The sequence below is a fragment of the Chelonoidis abingdonii genome, chromosome 5, assembly GCF_003597395.2.
Source record: "Chelonoidis abingdonii isolate Lonesome George chromosome 5, CheloAbing_2.0, whole genome shotgun sequence".
Taxonomy (NCBI): domain Eukaryota; kingdom Metazoa; phylum Chordata; order Testudines; family Testudinidae; genus Chelonoidis; species Chelonoidis abingdonii.
In genome coordinates, this window is record NC_133773.1 from 21,535,251 (window position 1) to 21,557,581 (window position 22,331).

The following is a 22,331-nucleotide window of genomic DNA, read 5'->3' on the forward strand; positions in this document are numbered from 1 at the left end:
GGGTGTTCTGCTTAAACAGTTAAAGTACAGTAATTAGATAATGAAGTTACATTATAACAGTCAACAAAAATAGTTAAAGACCAAGTAAAGGGCAGCAGGGAGTTGTACACAAGGACCAGCAGGAATTAAAATAGAAAACAACTCTGAAATGTTTTCAGTCATGCTTATAACTGGGCAGAGATGGGCTGAGGGGATTGTCCAAAGAAAGCAGGTTCCACACTTTAAAAGCCACCCAGGAAACAGATCATATCCAATCAAATTTCTTCTGTAACAACAGAGAACTTAAATGGAAAAAGCCATCACCTTCAGCCCAGGAACAGTAAAAGCTGTTAATAATTAATAAAGATTTCTAAATACTTTTTATCTGTGTGTCATTCACTTATCACTAGCAATTTTATGATTCAATTTTACTATTCAAAAAACCTGCAAACTTCCAAACACAACACGCAACCTCACAATGTAAGAAATCATCATCACATGATTCCTCTTAAATACCCATGTTTGGCAAAACTTCCAAGGTCTTTAGAATGCACCATGGGAATCACATTAAAGTAATTGTGGTCTAACTGTGAATAATTAATACAAAGACCCACCATTCATGTGAAGAAATCTGTGTGAGCTGACTCTATCTGCCGTGGGAAATGTCAAAGATATTTAATATTGTCTTTCCAGCTAACTGTTGGATAAAACGTTAATTCCAAGAACCACAGAGCAATGTCAGGTTAAAATTAAAATGGGTATAAAGTTAAAAGACAAGAGATTTGAGTCATTACTAAAGATGTCCATTATAAATAAGAGCTGGCTGACTGTTGCTACTGAACATGAGAAGGATCTTGCGGTCTTTATTCAGGCAAGTCTGTCATTGATGTCAATAGTAGCTTTGACTGAGAAAGGAATACAAGGGCTGGACTAATTGTGTTAAGTATAAGGGTCCTTGCACCTGCTAAATTTATCATTAGTAGGGATGGTATTAAAATTGATTTCTTTGAGAAACTGACACACATGAGCAATCTGGTTATAAACTGTGACCATCAGAGGCCTGGTCTACACTACGCGTTTAAACCGAATGTAGCAGCATTAAACCGATTTAACTCTGCACCCGTCCACACAACAAGGCCCTTTATATCAATCTAAAGGCCTCTTTAAACCGATTTCTGTACTCCTCCCCAATGAGAGGAGTAGTGCTGAAATCGGTATTGCCATGTCGGATTAGGGTTAGTGTGGCCGCAAATCGATGGTATTGGCCTCCGGGCGGTATCCCACAGTGCACCATTGTGAGCACTCTGGAAAGCAATCTGAGCGCAGATGCACTGGCCAGGTAGATGCACTCGGAAGCCCCCGCGAACCTTTTGAATTCATTCCTGTTGGCCCAGCTGGAGCGGATTCCAGCAACGGTGGCGATGCGAGTCCAATCCAAAAGGGCTCCAGCATGGACGTACGGGAGCATACTGGACTGATCGCTATTACCATGGGAGCAGCAAATCTGTGCTACTCAGAGCCCAGTTACAGAAGAAGACATGACAATGCATTTGAAGAATCCGCAGCGATAGTAGACAGAGGGCACAGCAAGGACTCAACACGTGCTGTGTGAACAAGGAACAGAAACCCAAAGAAATCAAATGGACGCTCATGAGGGAGGGGAGGGGACTGAGGACTCAAGCTACCCACAGTCTCTGCAGTCTCGAAAAGCATGGTCCATTCTGGCTGAGCGCCCAATGCGGAAGGAGTCAAAAACATTGTGTGGCCGTGGTTCAGGAATATGTCGCAATTTACCAGCCCCTCCATCCCCCTCCTCGAAAACAGAGAAAAAAACTTTCTCATACTCTTTCATGTCACCGCGATGTCACTGCAGATGCTGCGTAGACAGGATGGGGCGGCTGGACACCAGCATCACGTTCGCCTGCTGGCAGAGACTCGCGGTGCAATATGAACTGCACCATTGCCATCATCAGCCATAGAGTGCGCCTGGCTGGCCAGGAGGCTCGGGGGGGCACCTGGAAAAAATGAATGACCCCAGTCATCCTGGCCAGATGGTAACAGACGGCTGGTAACGGTCTTCATCAATGAACTAGGAGGCTGACTCATCCAGCCCCCACCCTCTTCCTCATGCTGAAGTAAAAGATTTATGTACCTGCCGGATATCATCACAGCGGGACGCACTGGGCTCTCTCCCCCACCACCCTCTTAATGTCCGCCTGGACTATCATAGCAGCTGGAGGCGTCTCCGCTCATTTTATCTACTAAAAAGGCATGTTCTTATGCGCATGCTTGTACCGCATGCACAAAGGGGGCACCGCAGCGTAGCCGAGGAGGTTGGGGGTGAGAAGAGGCAACGGGCTGGGTGTGCACGGGGACCTCCTAGAATGCAGGCAGCTCATCATCTGCAGGAACTCTGGGGCTTGACACGGAGAGCTTGTGCTCTCTGGTTCTCTGTACCTTGCCGCCATATTCGAAGGCAGCAACTGACTCCTATTTTTTAGACAGAAAACATAAAGAAGGAATAACCGGGATCAGTCCATTTTGTCCAGCCCCAGCGACCCTCCACGGAGGCCAGCCCAGGAGCACTCATGGCTAGCAGCAGATGGTACAGAATGACTGATAGCCTCACTCATCGCAATATCAAGGCAGGGCAGATGGTAATAAGGGATGGTCCGTCTCTGCTACTTAGCAAAGGCAAATGAATGTGCGCGTAGCACGTTAGTCCCTGCGTCCTGTTCAGCAGCATCCAGTAACACATACCGGTGACAGTGCACAAAGGCAAAACACCCATGGTGGCATGCTTCGCGCCTGCCAGGACATCAGGGAAAAAGGGCGCGAAATGATTGCCTGCTGTTGCTTTTACGGAGGAAGGATTGAGTGACAACATTAACCTAGAATCACTCGCGACACTGTTTTTGCTCCATCATGCATTGGGATCTCAACCCAGAATTCCAATGGGCAGGGGAGACTGCGGGAACTATGGGATAGCTACCCACAGTGCAACGCTCCAGAAATCGACGCTAGCCTCGGTACATGGACGCACACTGCCGAATTAATGTGCTTAGTGTGGCCGCATGCACTCAACTTTATACAATCTGTTTTACAAAACCGGTTTCTGTAAAATCGGAATAATCCTGTAGTGTAGACATACCCAGAGTCTTCAGCATTGCTACCAGAGATGTCCATTATAGACATAGGAACCAGCTGCCATGTTTGGCTCTGGATCTAAACTTCCTCAACTGTCAGAGGTGTTTGAATCAAAAGTTTTCCAGTAGGCCCAACTCTAATTTACATTACTCTATATTATAAATAACAAAGAGTAATTTATACGTTGTGTGAAACGTCTTTTATTTCTTTTCTCAACCTTTTCTCTGCCCATGGTTGTTACAATAATAAGAAATCACAGCTACATAGTAAAGGCATTAGTATATCATGATAGTTCTGGGTAGTTGTGAGGGGTTTGTTTATTTGATTTTCTGTTTCCTTTCTTGTAGGCAACATGGCAGAAGTATTTCTTTAGGAGAGAAGGATTTTTGTGTGTTTCAATTTAGATATATCAGACTGAATCTCTGTGTACTATCCCTCACCCCTTTCCCAGACACATTGTATTTGTGGGGCTTTTTTCTTTGTTGTTTTTGTCAATCAGAAGTTGCGGTCACCTAAGCTAAGTATTTTTTATTTTATTTTATTTATTGCATTTTGTTTATGGGAACACAACATACATTTGGTCTAGACTCTAAAGGACATATGCTCCTCTCACAGTACTCTGTTTAAATCAAATGAGTTACACTGGAGTAGGACTCTTGTAAGAGAATAAGGATTTAAAATTTCACATTTGGTGGATATATTCACTGTATGCAGCATGGAAAGCTTGGTCTATTAAGAAATGCTGTATAGGCAAAGAGCAGTACAGATAAAGGTCCAACCTTTCATGCATTCTGGGAGCTGAAATTAGAGAACTGACTACAATTACATCATGGAATGGTAGGTTATACAACTAACTTTCATGACATGCCGTTCAGACTTATCTAACTGGAAACTGGCCAACTTTGTACAAGGGATCCTTAACAACAAGAGCGGTATCATGCAATTACTAAGCAATAACTGTAATAGAAAACAGTGCAATAAACTTGTGGGCACCCAGACTCTCACACACATTGTTCTGGTTACAGAATAATACTTTTTGCTACTTTTAAAGTCTTGAGTTTTAACTGAAAGCTAGAGACAGGGTTTTTAAGAATACCTTAATTTATGCTCCTACATTCACATCTAGGCAGCTGAGAAAATGACCTGATTTTCAAGAGAGCTGAACACACTGCAGCTTCTATTGACATCAATGAGAATTCAAAGATGCAAGCACTTTTGGAAATCAGGTTACCTTTTTATGTGCCTAAACATGGATTTGGGAGCCTACTTTGAGCGCCCGTTTTTTTTTTTAAATCTTGACCAATTTCTGTACATTATTCTCAGTGACTTATCTGAACCTAACAGTCAAGAAAGGAAATCAAATGAACATGTACTCTATGACAGAGATGTTTAAATACGTACTTAATATCTTTCAAAATTTCTTTATCGGTCGTTTTTCGACAACATATGAAGCCACTCTTCACCTCCACTCTGTAGCAGATGTTGTGAAAGGTCACAGTGGTTCCTCTGCTGACTGATGGGTCTTGAGAGGACTCTTTTCTGCTGGGGAGGCCATTTGTACTTGACATTTGAATACTGATGTCCGACTGGTTGTCTGTCATTTTGGTAGGATTCCACTTCTGTAAACATAAACATTAACAAAGGTATCATAGATAGAGGAGAGACGAAAGACCACCCTAGATGTAATGCAGCCAACTTAGTTTATACTGTATGTACCCTCCAATAAACGTGGGCATTATACTCAGAGTGTACCCCACTCAACACTTTTCCTTCCTCGGTAATCCTTCCTAACTTTTCTTCCATGTGCTGGATTATAAAATGGGAAAGCCCATATATAGATGACATCTCAAACACTACATTAAAAGAACATAATGCACACTCAGCAGTAAGGAAATGTAAGGATTACGGTTGCTGTGTAACTTTAATTCTGTCCCTTTTAATGACATGATTGCATACTATTCTTTCCCGCTAAACCCCTGCCTTATTCTGTGCACATGATGAATGGGGCTCACTGAATGAATAGCTATTCTCTATTTCTTTTCATACGCATTGTTTAAGGCATGACTTTCAAACCCTCCTCTGAATATAGAACTATTAATTATAATTTCCTCATGAGCTGTTCTATGGTACTCTCATCATAGTATGTTAGTGCTTAAGAGTCATCAATGATTTTTTCTTCACCACACCCTTCTGAGAAGAGGTGGTATTAGCTCCCTTTTATACATGGGGAACTAAGGCACAGAGATTAAAGGCAAAATTGTCAAAAGAGTTAACTAAGTTTGGGTGTCCACGTTGAGAAGCCTAGGACCTGAGTTTTCAGCGTAGTGAACATTTTACAGCACTTTATATGTTCAGAGCACAGGTCCCATTGACTTCAGTTATAGCCGTGAGTACGCAGCACTTCTGCAAATCAGACCCCAAGAAAACTTCAGATCAGGCATGCAGAAAATGAGGGACACACAGCGGCCTCCTGTGAAAAATCCAGTTTATAAGACTTGTCCAGCTTTACATAAGGAACTGTGGCAGAGGCAGAGATAAAATCTAGTTATCCAGGCCGGGGTGCTGGAACAATTTTTATAATGGGGGTGCTGATCATGGAAACAATGGATATCATGTATTTGGTGTGTGTTATTACTACATCAAGCCAGAGGGTGAGGTAACACCTCTAGTTCCTGCACCACTGTCTCCAGGGCCACACTCAGTTGCCTGAAGCATAAGACCACCGTTTTTCTTCCTGAAATCCCTTGCCTTGTTCACCACACACCTTCCAGCTTCTGTAACAAGAGAAAGGGGTGCTGCAGAGAGCAGCCTCCTTCACTACACAACCCTGATTCATTATTTTTATAAGTTGCTAACCATTCAAACATGTTGACTGGCAACTACATATAGCCTAGACACTAAAATTTTATGTTTCTTTTTTGCTAACCAGGAGGATACACTGTATCTATACACATTTATTCATGCAGTTATATAGCTTAATTTATATTTATTCATATTCTTAATTTTTACATTTTTTATTTTGTTAGAAAATGGTGAATGATGCATTTCCCATTTATTAGATAACGATGAATATTTTTCTTCTGATTTGTGTCACGGATGGATGGAAAGTCTAATTAAATAAAAAATGCACACAACTAGCGGTTAAATTTTTTTTATTAAATAAAGCTACCTTAAGAATGAATGTTACATAAGAAAAAAAAGTTTACCAAAAGTTTACAAAAGCATGTTTTGCATTTCAAACTAACCTATTTATATAGCACAGGAAGCATTATATAATGTGCAGTCAATGAACTGAACCAATTGTTCCCAATTATCATGTCCTTCAAGATTTTAGAAACAGTAGAACTCACCCTCTCACATCTAGTTTTTAGTCATAGATTGGAAGAAGAAAAGAAGCTTTCCTGCTTTTTCAGCTCCCAGTCAGTCTCTTAACTTTGAATGAACTAGTCATTGTACTGAAATTGAATAAACAGAACTAAAGAAAATATTTTCTCTGCATCTGCAGAAGAGGCCACCGCTATCAAAAGATGGTTTAGTACTTCTACAAACTGTGGTTCCCAGTGCTTTGTCAGTGACTTCCACCAATTCAGTGGTTTGACTTCCTTTAAAACTTGGCAGCAAACATGTACTGCTTAATATTATTTTTGTATTTAATTTAAATGATTTTAATAGATTATAATAAGTTCAGGCCTTACCATAGGTTGTCAATTTCAAAGTTAATTTTAATAGTTTTTAAAATAAACCCGTATTTAATTTCCATTCAAAATCCAATTTAAATTAAAATAATCTAATTTTAAATTTAAAAATGATTTTTTTATTTTTAAAAAATCATCTATTTTTATCTCCCTACAATCTATTATATTCGCAAGGAGTAGGTCAGTGATCCAGACTTCTGCACTGAGAAATAGGGCACCTGGAATGGAACGATCATCCCCATCAGGAGCCAGATTCTCCATTCCTCTCCAGCTGTACTTGCAGGAGGAATTGGGGTAAGGAGAAGGTACAAAGTGCTCAGCCTAGCAAGCTGGAACTACTACAGCCCCCAGGAGACCATTCCACAACCGAGACTAGCTGGAGTGCAGCATACTGCAGCCAGGCCTCCTTCCTCCTCTGACATATCCTGGTATGCTCCAGTGCTACCCCCACACCAAGGGCGGCAAAGGGGTAGCACAGAGTATTTCTGACATCTCTGTGTCTTTTTTATCTTATCCTATTTTTTATCACTGGGCAGGGTCTGTTCTGCCCAGTGTCTAGCTGCTTTATGCCACCAAAACAGCATAAAGAGGCCACAGTGCAATACAGAAGCTGATCCTAGATTTATTTTGTTCTGGTTTGACTACAAAATAGAAATTACGTAACACCTGCCTCCTATAATCTTTCCACTATTAAAGGGACATTTTCAAGGCAGTAAACCTAAAATAAGACCCACCATGCTATGTTTTGATTCATGTGTTACAGGACTCTTTCTCCACCCTATCATTCAGCTCTTTTCTTGTAAGCAGGTAGACTGGTGCCTTTTGGGATAGATTAATATGATGCCTGATTAAACTGTTTTCATCTGGAATTCCTCAAAGCAGCTTCATTTTTGGACCTTAACCAATCTATGCTGGGCACAGATCCTTCCGATATTCAATAAGAACAGATGGGGAGGGCTCTGAGTTACTAGTGAGAATTCTTTCCCAGGTGTCTGGCTGAGGGTTTTGCCCACATGAGCAGGATCTAACTAATTGCCATATTTGGGGCTGGGAAGGAATTTTCCTCCTGGTCAGATTGGCAGAGACTCTGAGGGTTTTTTGCCTTCCTCAGCAGCATGGGGCACGGGTCACTTGTGGATTTAAATGAGTGTAATATAGTGGATTCTCTGTAACTTGAAATCTTTAAACCATGTTCTGAGGACTTCAGTAATTCAGTCAGAGGTTAGGGGTCTATTATAGGAGTGAGTTGGTGAGGTTCTGTGGCCTGCAATGTGCAGGATGTTAGACTAGATTGTCACAATGGTTATTTCTGACCTTAAAGTCGATGAGTCCAAGAAAGTATTTGATATTGTTGCTGTTTGTCAGGAAACCAGTAAAGCCATTAACAGAGGGAGTAGTGGCCACTCCATCAGTGATAATATACCCAAGGGGCTGCTTTTGAGAGATAAGCCACATAGTTGTGTTCCTGAAGCTTTGACAACACATTGGCTGCCTTGTAATCTTTACTGAAACAAAAGATATAAAGTGCAGCTTGTTTTTTAAAGATGCTGCTGCCAGTGGCTGAAACAGATGTCTTTTTGAATGACACCCAAAGAGGCCTGGCTCTACTGAGGTCTAGGGTTCTTCACAGTTGGGAATACATTTATACTCTGTCTCTTGGGTAACCTTTTTTAAAGTGATATTATGAAGATGAGGACACTCTCTCCATCTCTCCAGTGCACTAGGACAACAAGAAGTATTCTGTGATATGAAAGTTCATGTTGTTACAATGCAATGGAAATAAAAATACCACAAAAAAATTAGAAAATCATTTTAGGAGCAGAAGTGCAGTTCACTAAGGAGACTTCTCCTCCTGGCATCAACCATTCCAACTGGAACACCCCCTTCTCCACCAGGTGGCATATAGCAAACTAAACCAACTTCCTGCATTTCAGGAATTCCCCTACATCAAATGAATTCCCAGATGCCCTGTTTAGGATAGATCTTGGCCTCCTTAGTGTGGCCAGAATGGCACAAAGTGACTGAAGCACAAGTTAGAATTTGGCCTGCCCTTACATTTAAATTTGACTTTCCTGAGCTTGTATTGCTTTAATTATCATGCAACATTCTCAACACCATTCTCAAAAATATAAGAAAACAAAATGTGAAACATTTGGTAACATGTTGAATAAACCCCCTGTAAACCAGGAACACCACAAATGATCCTCTCCAATAAGGTAAGCAGAGAAAAGCACTGTTCAAGATAACTGAAGGCCACCTTTTTGAACAAGAAGTGACCTTGCACAGCTACATTTGTGCATACTTTTATTGCAATTGACACACAATTGTTAAGTCTTAATTCTAAAAAATAATTATTGTGCTCTTCTAGGTGATGTATCAGTCACAAATTAAAATCTGCACTACCCGCCTCTCTTCTCATATGAGTCTTGACATTACAAATCTTCCATTGTAGCAATTCCCTATGGGAGAAACTGGTGTGTCTCTAATCTTGTGCCAAAAGGCAATGAGCCACTAGCAGCAGTAATATAATATCTATGCATAGTGGGCTGACTTTTCATTTGCTTTTGTTTTTTAGTATTTTTTCTATTAATAATGCAAACATTCAGTGAGCGATTATATAGTTAATATTTACTCAGGAATAGGAAGATTTTTATAAATCAGTAAGCTTAACCAGGGAAAGATATGGGCATGTTCCTTTTGATGTTTGCTTTGAGAAAAGAGCAAAGGTTGTTAACATGCTTTATTATTACTTGTTTTCTCAGAGTGGAAGGTTTGTGTAACGTTATTTTGCATCTGATTTGATAGTCCTTTTGCAACTAAAACTCCAGAGAACAAAGAAATATCAAAGAAAATATAAATCAAATGAATGTATGTGTAGTGAAATTCCATTTCCAATTCACAAAAAACATCTACAAACATATGCTCATCTACTCTAGATGTTAATGGACAGATAATATCCAATAAAATAATGTGCCACATCATCGTGTATAGGCATCAACATATAAGTAAATAATCAGAATACATTAGTTTGTGCTCAAAAGTATTTTTCCAGTATGATGAACAAAGGGGACTATATAATCATTATATCAACTTTGGTAAAAGTAAGTTATTTTCTCTGTAACTGAAATGTCACCCATGTTGGTGAGCTATTCATGAATGGTACATGCTGTACTTGTTCTCTTTCAAAAAATCTTCCTTTAACACTCATCCTTGCTATCAAGAAGTGAGTCATCAACAGCATTCATTCTTCTTATCCCAGCACCTAATTTAGAAAAATCCGGTAGGAAACTCTTTGGATCAAGCAGCAGTATAGTCCCAGCAATATCTTCTATGGATTACTAATATTTCATACTTGATGGATGATCCCAGAATAAATCAAAAAAATCCTAGTTGAACATACAGTAGCAAGCTGATGACTTGCATTCAGATGATGTAATGATATAAATGGACTAATATAAGGGCAGCCCTTACAGCTGTTTCAATCCCATTACAATCAATTAGGGGTTTGTGTGCAGGGCTGCCCGGGGTTGGAGGGGGCAAGTGGGGCAATTTGCCCCAGGTCCCACAGGGGCCCCCACAAGAATATAGTATTCTATAGTATTGCAACTTTTTTTTTATGGAAGGGCTCCCGACATTGCTTTGCCTCAGGCCCCCTGAATCCTTTGGGCGGCCTTGTTTGTGTGAGTAATGGCTGACCACACAATAGATAAAATCACCATATTTTCTATCACAACACTGTATTGGACCTTTAGTTCTCCACTTATGTCATTACTCCATTTTTCTGTGTAACCAGGTTCCCATTAAGCCTATCCTCAAGAAAGATTCTCACTTTCAGACCTTCCACTGCATCCTTTCAAGGCAGAAGTTCAGTATCCATAATCTCTCTCAAAACTATTAATAATATTACCAAGTCAGGAGACAAAATAATTTATCTGGAAACATTTAAAATATTGGATCTTGCTATTTAATCTTTCTTCTAACTGAACACTAAAAATGCCCTCTTTAAAGAAATCATATCTTCCTATCCATAGATGCCATAACTTAAATAACATTTTCAAACCCCAAAGAGGAAAACACCTTAAGTGTGTAAATTGGGGTGCATACAGGCATTTTTCTCGTCCATTGTATGTTGACTTCTATAGTCCAAAGGCCTGATTCCTCTCTCACATACAGCAGAGTAAATCAGGAGTCATTTACCTGAAATCAGTGACATTATATGGCTATCAAACCAACATGGCCACAGCAGAACCAGGCCTGAGATTTTTAAAGCAACTTTACTAAAAATGTTTGCCAGCCTAAGATATTTTATATTAACAAAGAGATAATGTGAACTCTTGTCTTAGCAATTTCCTACAGTAAGCAACTGGCACTGGACAAATTTTCTAAATCATAAAGGAAGAGTGCTTGTAACTCAGTAATGCAATTACAATTCGCAAAACCCAGCAACACATATTTTAACTGGTTTTCAAAAAACCAACCAGTTTATTCTAGGTATTTTACCTCTTCAAACAAACACATCAAGAGCTAAAATTAACTAAGAATGTATAGTTTTAGAGACAAAATCAACTCTCGGTGGTGTTAATGAGTTTTCCAAAGCATGGAAAGAATGATCAGGCCTTTTAAAAAAATCCTAATTTTCAACATCCTGTAAACCTGCCAGCCATTCATTAGTTAAGCTGTTACTTCTCTTATTTATAATGGGTACAAAGTTTAACTAATGCAAACTGTCAGGTGAAACCCTTCATAAAAACATATTGTAGCTGTGCATTTTAGTTCTCTATATAAATACAAATACATGAAATGTATATGTAAATCCCATACTTTATACAATGCTTTATTACATACGTACACAGAGCACAGACAGGTATATGTATGTACATATGCATATATTTATACAGGAAACCGGTATGGTAAATGTGGATTTATACACAGCACAATCCTCATTTTCATTAATGTTTTGGGGAAATTAAAGCCATTTGTGTAAAAGGGGATTCAGAAAATCAGGTATGTTAACAGGTAACTGACATACCTGGGGATGTGTAACCTAGATTCAGAAAAAAGGGTATTACATACTAAACAGGTTTGGATAAAAGAGGTCTTGTGTATTATATATGGTACATAGACATACATCCAAATTTCTAAGTAATATACTTGTTTCCCTCTCCATATTCTAGTTCCTGAGCTCTTTCACCATTCAGCCATCAGTCTTACATTCTTATTTTGGACATCTAATTTTGCAGGTAAATTTAAATGCAGTGGAGAACTCCAGGCAAATCACAAAACATTATCTTTCTCACTGTCGGCCAAACCAGCTGCAGAATCTTATTCATTAGTTGGTGGCAGAATAGCTCTTCCACTATTGTTTTTCTCATCTCTCCTCTCCCTGGCACAGGGAAGGAAACCAATCACTAGATTAGACAGTTTAAAAAAAATATAACTCCATCAATAAGGTTGAAATGCCCAGTTGACTTACCCAGTGGATCTTGGTCCGTGCACAAGGAAATGGCAGTGAGGAAGTTTATGGGTGATACAGACAGGTACTGGGACACAGCTGGAATCAGGGGAAGAGCGGTGAGTGGCAAGTGCAGCAGTGATCCCAGCCTCTTATGCAGCTCAAAGGAAGGTGAAGTCTCACCAGTGGCTCACTAAGCTTTCTGTAGTATCAAGGGCTAATCCACAGGAAACCCCTCCTTCCCCTCCTCCACATAGCCTTGCAAAGGACAGTCACCTCCCCTCCTCTTTGCTGCTGAAATGAGAGAGGCTCTCAGTCCAGGGGCAGGGGCAGAGGCAATGCAGCTCCTAATCTTAGCTTTTCTACTCAGTGTACCATAAATGAACTAAAGTGCATCGGAACAGGATTCTGCAATACCTCATCTCCCCACATAGTCTTGTGCCCAAGCTCAGTCACTGCCAGTGGCAGTGTGCCTGGGGGGACACCACCAAACAAAAGACACTGCCAGTATTGACTTTCTGACATACTACAGCAGTGCCACCAACTGTGGACTTACAAAGATTCCACCAAACGGGTTAATTATTAGTATGTATTATGTGCCCACAATGCACACGGTACTGATTGCAACTTCATAGAATCATAGAATATCAGGGTTGGAAGGGACCTCAGGAGGTCATCTAGTCCAACCCCCTGCTCAAAGCAGGACCAATCCCCAGACAGATTTTTGCCCCAGATCCCTAAGTGGCCCCTTCAAGGATTGAACTCACAACCCTGAGCTTAATTCACCAGGCACACAATGCACATGGTACTGATTGCAACTTGTTGTGGGGTGTTTTCCCTACTCTAAGACTACCAGCCCTTCTTCCCCGGTGCTGAACATATTGTATCTGTAAGTGTAGACAAGGCCAAACCATGTTCAATAGCATTTCAGTAACCAGGGTTAAAACTTGATTGGCACAAACCTGATTAACCATTTCCAGGACCGATGCAATAGCACCTGTAAATGACACCTGTTGTCAATTCCTTGATCTGGTGAAATGTGTGGGTCAAATAGTGCAAACTTCTTTCAGAGACTGTATGTGGTCCTCCAGATCCAGGACTGGATCCTCAGGTATACTGAAACTCCATGTTATTTCGTCTCTGCATCCTCAGAACCTCGGGGCTACAGGGCTGCTCTAACATAAGCTGGCAGGAATAGTCCCCTAAGGGCCATTACACTGAAAGGGATAACTGGAGCACAGCATGCTCGGGCCACACCTCCTCAAGCCACCACATCTATCTTACTCTAGAAGACCCCCTATGTTGGCTTTGCACCACCAGGGATTATCCTGTGACAGAGGAATACCCAACTGCCCTTTCAATTGAATCCCCTTTATGCTACCAAAGCAGTACAGAGAGGACTTAGCTTGTTGGGTATGAAATGTTCTATAGTTCATGGTTTATTAAGTTACATGCGTGTATTAGACCCAATAATCAGTTTCTAAGGATATTGCAGCAAACCAAGATGGAGTCTGAACTGTCATCTTGTGACTCCATTTTGTGACCCCTCTGTGCACTGTCAGTTTGGCCTGGATGTAACTGGATTAAACTGGTTTTTCCCTCCTCTGGGCAATCTCAAGGCCAAACCACCTCAGACTGTTTCCCACCTTTCCCAGGATCATACCATGTTTTCCCGCCACAAACTGTATAGAAGTACTGTAATCACAGACTGGTGGTGCAGTCCATCTTGGGTCTTCATGGCACCAGTGCACCATCGAAGAATACCATTCACTCCTAAGGTGAGAAGAAAGAGGAAGACACATTCCACCTTACCTACCCCTGTTCCTGGGAACGTCAACAGCCAAAGGGTTCTCGGTCCGTTTCTTCCATCCCAACTGTCATCGAGGGACTCTTCAGTGCTCCTCCTCTACTGGTTCCAGTTACCCATGGAGTGGAGGTCCTGGACTTCACTGCCACCATGGAAGTGCTGGAATATAGTGACACATACTAATTTGGGTTTTCTTTGTTGAGGTTACATTTTCAATTGCCAGGGTGAGTTCTGTATTTTTAGGCCTGAGCTTTATGCTCATAGGAAGAGCTGCTGTGTCATTGGCTTTGTGTTGTTTATATATGGGTAGTTATTGCTTGTTTACATGTACTCCTTCTCTTATCTGTAATTTATCCCTTAATATACTTACCTATTGTTTAACCCTTATTTCTGGTCAATCTTTGTTATTTGTGTACCACATAGGGAAGAGGGAAGGAGATCTCCATCAGTTCACCGGTGACAGACAAAGCAGAGGGCGGGTCTGCTCTTCTGAGAAAAAGGGGCTTGTTTATATTCTGTTACCTACACCCATTTACTCAATTAGAGTTATCTTGGCTCCCCTTTGAGATAACAAGTCTGGGCAGAGGAGCAGGCCCCTGGTGATCAGATTTGCCTGATTGATGACTGCAAAACTAAGCTTGAGTTTCCAAAGGTGGCTCTTCGGAATATTAAAACATCATCTCCGTTTTACCTTCATGGGTGTATCATCCAAGAAATATGGCTATGTCCTTAAAAGTTAGTTCTTCAATATTCTGCTTCAAAGTTGAATCCCTAAGAGAAGGAGTCTCATAAGTGATTAGGCTGGGCCTACAGACACAGGAAGTATCTTTCCATGTTTGAAAGTCACTTGGACGAACTAGCTGGTTTACTTGCCCATATTTTCAAAGCATTCAAGGAGCGCCACTACTCTGAGATTATTCATCTGAATTTTATTATCAAGCTCTTTGATCAGATTAACAGCCCCTTAATTAGTTTATTGATTAAAATAATTTCTGTTGAAGGTATGACACACACAATAAACTAGGGACTTTTTCAGTAAGAATGCTTTTTTGCTTTCTAAAATAGAAACAAAAACAGGGACTTCTGTCAGCCCTTGAGATGTTAGATAAGATTTATAAATTTTCTAAAGATACATTTTTACTTTTAAGTAAATGTAAAGTATCCTACAAGAAGAACAACCCAGTCAAGAAAATGAGGATTTGGTGATATGCCCAGCTTTCTTGGAGATATATATATACATCTTGGGCACATGGGTATATCATCATGCATGTAATACCTTTCTCATCTTTTCTACTCTTTAGTTTATATATAAATTTTGATGTAAACAGTTCTGTAAAAAGATAGCTATACAAGGCTCTAGGCCCTCCAGCACTCAATCAATATTAAGTATGGACCCAGCAGCATTAAACAATCAATCAGCCAGGAACTCAGCCAGCCAGCCCCCTATGAAAAAGTTTCTATTCGCCTCTTCTTCATTCTGGGAATATACCTGCAGCCCTCTCCAAACCTCAATCAAACTGATGTCTTTTGCAGCATGCCAGGAAGGTCACCAAATCTGGGCTTTCTCAGACTAAGAGGGGGAACAATCTCCAGAGTCCTGCCCCCCAACACCCACCCCCCAGACAGTCTCCACTCTTTAGTATGATTTATGCTGGGGTTGAGGTAAAAGAGAAAAAAATGGAGCTGGCAAACCTCAGTTTCTCTTGGCCCTTCCCAGATGCATGCACTAAAACTGAAGAACAGTCCCAAGTAAGACTCTTTTCTTGTTGCTGTTCTCATTATTATTTAGTGAAAACTATTCTGGAAAGACATTTGATTATAAGTCATTTAATCATAGTCAGAAAGAGTCTACACATTTTTCAAGATGCTGTGTCACAAGGTCTCACTGAAATCCATGTCAAAACTCCCATTCACTTGAATATTGCAGGATCAGGCCCATAGTGCTGTTCTGGTCAAAATAGTGACTGCAAAAATGGCATTGTCCAGTTTCATTACTTAGCGTCTCTCTATAATGTCCCTTTATATTTGCTCAATTTACAAATGAAAGGACATTTTTTTCTGACTGCCAGTCCTGCAAACAGAGGTTGGGCTCATCTTTGAGCATCAGCATCCTTAGCAAAGGTTCTGCTGACCGTGTGTTGTCCTCAGATACACTTGTCATGACCTCAAAGTCTTCAGATTATGCCCTCAGTGACAACTCTGTATATCGCTAGAAAGCCGAACTGCTCTGCTGTTCTCTCAGCTAGGAATGCATGACACTCATAAAACAATAAAAACATACTCCTAAGAGTATAAGCATATCATAAAAACAGATGGCAAACTTTAGTAACAAGTTACATAAAGGGTTTGACCTTTCAGACCAGCACTTTCTGATCATCTGCCAGCTTCATTACACAGCAAACTCATTTCCTCCTGCAGCACAACACAGTCATGTAACAGACCTTGGACCTGGCCTACTCATGTTCCCTGCTGAAGTCTTGCATGAGTCAGAGGAGTAGGGCATGGCCCCTTGCAATAGCATTCATAGACCTTATGCTGCAATAGCCACCGAGGAGTTAATAGCCAGAACCACCACTCCCCCACCTGTGGCTCATTATTTGACTATCAAAAGCCATGATAAAAAAAACTGCAGCTCAGGCAGAAGTGGGCTGCTGTCAGAGAGGCAAGGGAGCACCCCAGCAGAGAGCTGGCAAGGAACTGCTTTAGAAACAGACCCAGAAACTCATGGGGAGTGGGGTGAGATTGCTGGGAAACAGTTAAAAGGAACTGGACTTTCTGTACCTTGTGAAGCCCTTGGGAGGATTACAAGACAGGGATTGAAGAGTAGCTGGCAAAGACAGGCATGCTGGGACAGTTTTTATAGCGGGGGTGCTGATGGTAGAAATAATGTATTTGGTGTTTGTTATTACTGCGTCAAGCCAGGGGGTGTGGGAGCACCCCTAGTTCCAGCACCACTGCACGAAGACCAGATGACCAGGTGAATGGGGTCTTAAGGGCCAGCATACCCTTAAATAGTCCCTTGGGGAGAGGGAACAAGCCATCTCTCATCTCTGTGTCAGATGCTGTCATGCTAGACAATGTTTCATAACAGTTTTTCAGCGGTCTCCATGTCTCATTTAACACTATTATAAAAGGTCATTGTCTTATGTATCCACAATATTATTTGGCAAACATGCCCTGACGCTGTACTTTGAACCTTCTCAGGTCATCCTAGATGCTGTATGCACTGTTACCGCATTCACTATTCCTGAATCTTTGTCTAGTTAAAGATACAAAGAGCTCCAGTTTGCCTTTACTTATGCCCTGCATTTTGGAGGTTAGTAAAAAAGTAGACTTGGCAGAAGGAGGAAAGTGGCTCACTCATGTGGTGGTAATAAGCGGGTAATAAGATGGACTGGAAGTATGTTGCTGTGAACTTTGGGAGACGCCATGGGGCTTGGTTCACTTACACTGATATGAATCAGGAGTAACTCTACTGAAGTCAATGGAGTCAGTGATCAAACTGGCAAGGGGGGACTGGCTAATCAGTTCTGATCTGTGCACTTACACTGGATACATTTGTAAGGACATAAATAAGTGGTGCTGAGTTCCCTCAACTCCCACTGATTTCAGTGGGAATGGAGGCCACTGAGTGGCTTGCAGGATTGTGCCTATAATCAGACTCTTCATCACACACTCAGAGGCCAGATTTCCTACTGTTCATTTAGGGTGTACATTTTCCTTACCCCTCAAAATCACTCCCCCAAACAGTTGCTCAGAGCAATCAGTAGTAAAGGGGAAACAAGCAGTTACAGTGGTGTTTCTAAGCCACATTTCATATATAGCATGAAAACAACGATACAGATAAAAACTGCAGCAGCAAAAGTGACCCTGAAAGTCGCATCCCTCAGTTGTGGTGTTAAAGATATTGCTTACCAAACACTGAGGCCTCCTGTCACATGTCATTTGCAATACCCCTCTCCATGCTGCCTATCTTATCTTTACTCCCAGCTGGCTGTCTTCCCTAGAAGGAAAGCCACAGAAATATAGTTACACCCCACTGTCCAACTAATACCGTATGCACCGGGTGACTTCGCTAACAGAAAAGATGAAAGGGACAGTACAAATTTTATTTTAAAACATTTCTATCCCAGTCATTTTCTAACACACCTGCACTTTAGGACTATGATTGATATATATATTTTTCCCCTTTGTATCTCTAAGTTGTTTTAAAGTCTTTTCTTTCCCCTACTGTTGTTTGTGTGGGTCACTCACCAGGGAGTGCCTGGGGGTGTAGGGCCTAAGACCAGCAGTAGCAGATTTCCATCAAATTTCTGGATGTTCATCTGTTAGCAGAGAAACAGCAGCAGCTTCTTCCTAGTCCTCCTTCCCTGCAGTCCTTAGCTGCTTGCAGCCTGCTTCCCAGACTTGGTGATTCTGAATCTGAGCTTGCCTGAAATTTGGGATTGTTCAGACTGGGATTCCAGTCCCTTCTCCTCGTAGATATAAGATCAAGTCATGAGGTTCATATTCAGTTCCAAATATCCCCAAAATTCAGGGGTTTGGATCCAGGGGATTCTAGTTTAGATCCATATATAATAGGAAGTATTATAACCTCAGGCAGGATTCCTTCAAATGCAGAGCCACTGATTTACATATCTTTAAAGACAGATCTGAGTATTACACATAAGAAAAGGTTAAGAGATACATGAAGAAAGGACATCGGGGGACAGCTGGGGAACAGTTTTAGAAACAAATACATGCCAGATTTCTGTGCATATTTATATTAGCTTCATTTTTACAGTCATCACACATTTTAATTAGCACAACGCTGTGCTCTTTAATGAAGAAGTTTAGAGCAGGTCTGAGAGCTGCTGATGAATGAATGCTGATATCATGGTGCTGCTAAGGGTACTTACTTTACTGTTTCTTTCCATTTTGGAGCCAGAATTCTCCTTTAATTGAATCGTGTGTCCTCTTGTGGTCAAATATAAGTAATAAATTAACACGTCTGATCATGTCTTTGTAGGGAAAATACAGACAAGCACAAGCTCTTCATCAGAGATAAAAAAGGGTTGAATTCAGAATTCATGTTTTCAGCATTATTGATGCAATTAACAGTCATGTTTTTTCCTGTATCTATATTTATTTATAGAGATGTTAAAGAAACACAGTTAATCTGCATAGGCCACAACACTGACCTGACATTAGAAAGGTAAATAGCATGCAACAGTCCTGAATAATGGATGTACCTGGGCTCAATAGATAGTAATCCCTCAGTCTGATCAGGTAAAGCTTCAGCACTCTTAAATTGGAAGCCAGCTCAAAGTTTGACATTGATACTGCAGTGACTTGGGATCAGGGAAATGAAGAGACCTAACAGATGGAGACCTAGACAGAGAGAGAAAAACTTCCCCTTCATTCTCTGAAACTGTACTCTGTGGTGAGCCAAGTTTTGAGTGGGTGTTAGGAGAGATTACTAACGCCAGAGCTTTGTTAGCACAGAGGTAGGTGCATTATGGAGCTTACTCCAGCCCTGACACTACTTAGAGCAAAAGGTCTCTCTATATCTTTTTAGCCAGAGCCTAACCTGCTAAAGCCTTTTAAAATCTACATGTCAGAACATCTCACTATTAATTATTTATATTATCTGAATTATTGTAGTCCCTAGGAACCCCAGTCATGGACCAGGACCCCATTGTGCTGGGTGCTGTACAAACACGGAACAGACAGTCCCTGCCCCAAAGATCTTACAACCTAAGTATGAGACAAGAAATCGAGAGACAGATGGGGGAGTAGACGGAAACAATGAGACAATATTGGTCCATATGTTAGGCAGTGATCTCAGCACACCACCAGCCTAGCTGTTGTGAATTTTTTTGTAGGCATCATAGCAAAGGAGGGTTGTACAGAGGGTTTTGTAGGCGGATAATGAGTTAGTTTTGCAAATAATTGTAGGGAGCTTCTCCCAGGCATGAGAGGTAGCATGGGAGAAGGCACAAAAAGGCTACTTATCATAGAATCATTGAAGTGTAGGACTGGAAGGGAGCTCGAGAGATCATCTAGTCCAATACCCTGCACTCAAGGCAGGTCTAAGTATTGTCTGGATCATTTCTGACAGGTGTTTGTCTAACCCGCTCTTAAAAATCTTCAATGACAGAGATTCCACAACCTCCCTAGGCAATTTATTCCAGTGCTTAACTATCCTGGCAGTTATGAAGTTTTTCCTAATATCCAACCTAAACCTCCCTTGCTGCAATTTTAGCCCACTGCTTTTTGTCCTAGTCTCAGAGGTTAAGAAGAACAATTTTTCTCCCTTCTCCTTATACCAACCTTTGATGTACTTGAAAACTGTTGTCCTGTCCCCCCTTAGTCTTCTCTTCTCCAGATCAAACAAACCCAATTCTTTCAGTCTTCCCTCATAGGTCATGTTTTCTAGACCTTTAATCATTTTTGTTGCTCTCCAATTTGTCCACATCTTTCCTGAAATGTGGCCACAATACTCCAATTGAGGCCTAATCAGCATGGAGTAGAGCGGAAGAATTACTACTTGTGTCTTGCTTACAACACTCCTGCTAATATATCTCAGAATGATGTTTGCTTTTTTTGCAACACTGTTACACTCTTAACTCATATGTAGCTTGTGATCCACTATGACTCCCAGATCCCTTTCTGCAGTACTCCTTCCTAGGCAGTCATTTCCCATTTTATATGTGTGTAACTGATTGTTCCTTCCTAAGTGGAGTACTTTGCATTTGTCTCCAGTTTGTCCAGATCATTTTGAATTTTAATCCTATCCTTCAAAGCACTTGCAACCCCTCCTAGCTTGGTATCATCCACAAACTTTATATGTGTACTCTCTATGCCATTATCTAAATCATTGATGAAGATATTGAACAGAACCAGATCCAGGACTGATCCCTGTGGGACCTCACTCAATACGCCCTTCCAGCTTGACTGTGAACCATTGATAACTACTCTCTGGGATAGGTTTTCCAACCAATTCTGTACCCACCTTATAGTAGCTCCATCTAGGTTGTATTTCCCTAGTGTGTTTATGAGAAGGTCATGTGAGATAGCATCAAAAGCCTTACTAAAGTACCACATCTACCACTTTCCCCAATCCACAAGGCTTGTTACCTTGTCAAAGAAAGCAAATAGCTTGGTTTGACGCAATTTGTTATTGACAACGCCATGCTGACTGTTACTTATCACCATATTATCTTCTAAGTGTTTGCAAATTGATTGCTTAATTACATGGTAGCTCAGAGCCTGAGAAGTACAGTGTAGCATGAAAAACAGGTCTGTGCTTCTGTAGTTTGCCTGACAAGCAAGGGATTGGAACTAGGCTGTTTCCAATTCTGTTTCCAGCTGTGAACTCTGCAAAGCAAAACTACAGTTTCTCATGACAACCAGCAGATGGGGCTATTTCTTTCTTTTCAAAGTTTCTTTTCAGGGAGACACTACTACGGTTGTTTTATCTCCCATGTGTGCACTGAGCTCCTGAATTGTTGAGTTCTTTGCCAAATGAAAGGAGATGCAAACTACTTCTGTAAAGCAGATCTTTTTTCTTTGATTTTGTAAACCAGGTTCTCAATTTCCCAGCCCCAGAAGACCCTGCTCCTTCCCCCACTCTCCATCTAATCAAGACTCCTGATTTTCAGAGGTGCTGATCACCCAAAACTCCAGTTGAAGCACTCTGGGGTCTTTATCCCTTGACAGTGGCATCAAGCAGCCTTCAGTCCCAAACCCCACAGATTCAGTCACCAGAGGATGTCCCTCATTTAGGGGACTCCAGGCGTGACAGAGCACATTATGGTAGGCCTACCTAGTCCCCAGCACTGAAGGTATTGCCAGGGAAAAGTGATGTGACTGGAGACCCTTTGTTTAGCTGATCCAGGTTGCCAGTTCATTACCAGCCAGTGCATGATACAGCAGCCTTCAGCTGTCCCTGACCATGCCAGTGCCTGATTTTACCAGGATGGGGGTACACAAAGATGTCTTGAAGGCCCCTCCCCCAGATGTGCACCAAACATCCCCTGGCAGAGCCAGAGTACCCAGCTCTATGGCCTCATTTTTTTCCCCAGAATAATTTGTTTTCTCACTGGAAATGTCTTTCTTACTTTGCAACTTCTCCCTTACTTTTAAACTCTGTGAATTCACAGCAAATATTTCCCCTCAAGTCAGCTGGCAGATTGAAGGCTGATGCTCTGACACACAGGAAGGCATCAAAATGTCTTAATCCCATTGACTGTTATAGAAAGCACAAAGG

General features: G+C 41.2%; 1 protein-coding gene across 2 annotated transcripts in view; it reads right to left on the reverse strand.

The window, feature by feature from the left end:
* Positions 1-12,384, reverse strand: part of LOC116836543 (broad substrate specificity ATP-binding cassette transporter ABCG2-like) — a 36,181-nt gene extending 23,797 nt beyond the window's left edge. For both annotated transcript variants that reach the window (XR_004376484.2, XM_032800201.2), the window contains exons 1-2: positions 12,295-12,384; positions 4,528-4,745 (exon numbers count right to left, since the gene is read on the reverse strand). Coding sequence is in view for 1 of the 2 variants with exons in the window: in XM_032800201.2 (XP_032656092.1) it covers positions 4,528-4,727 (200 nt within the window). In the remaining variant the exon portion in view is untranslated. The remainder of the gene's footprint in view (positions 1-4,527; positions 4,746-12,294) is intronic.
* Positions 12,385-22,331: the final 9,947 nt, after the last annotated feature.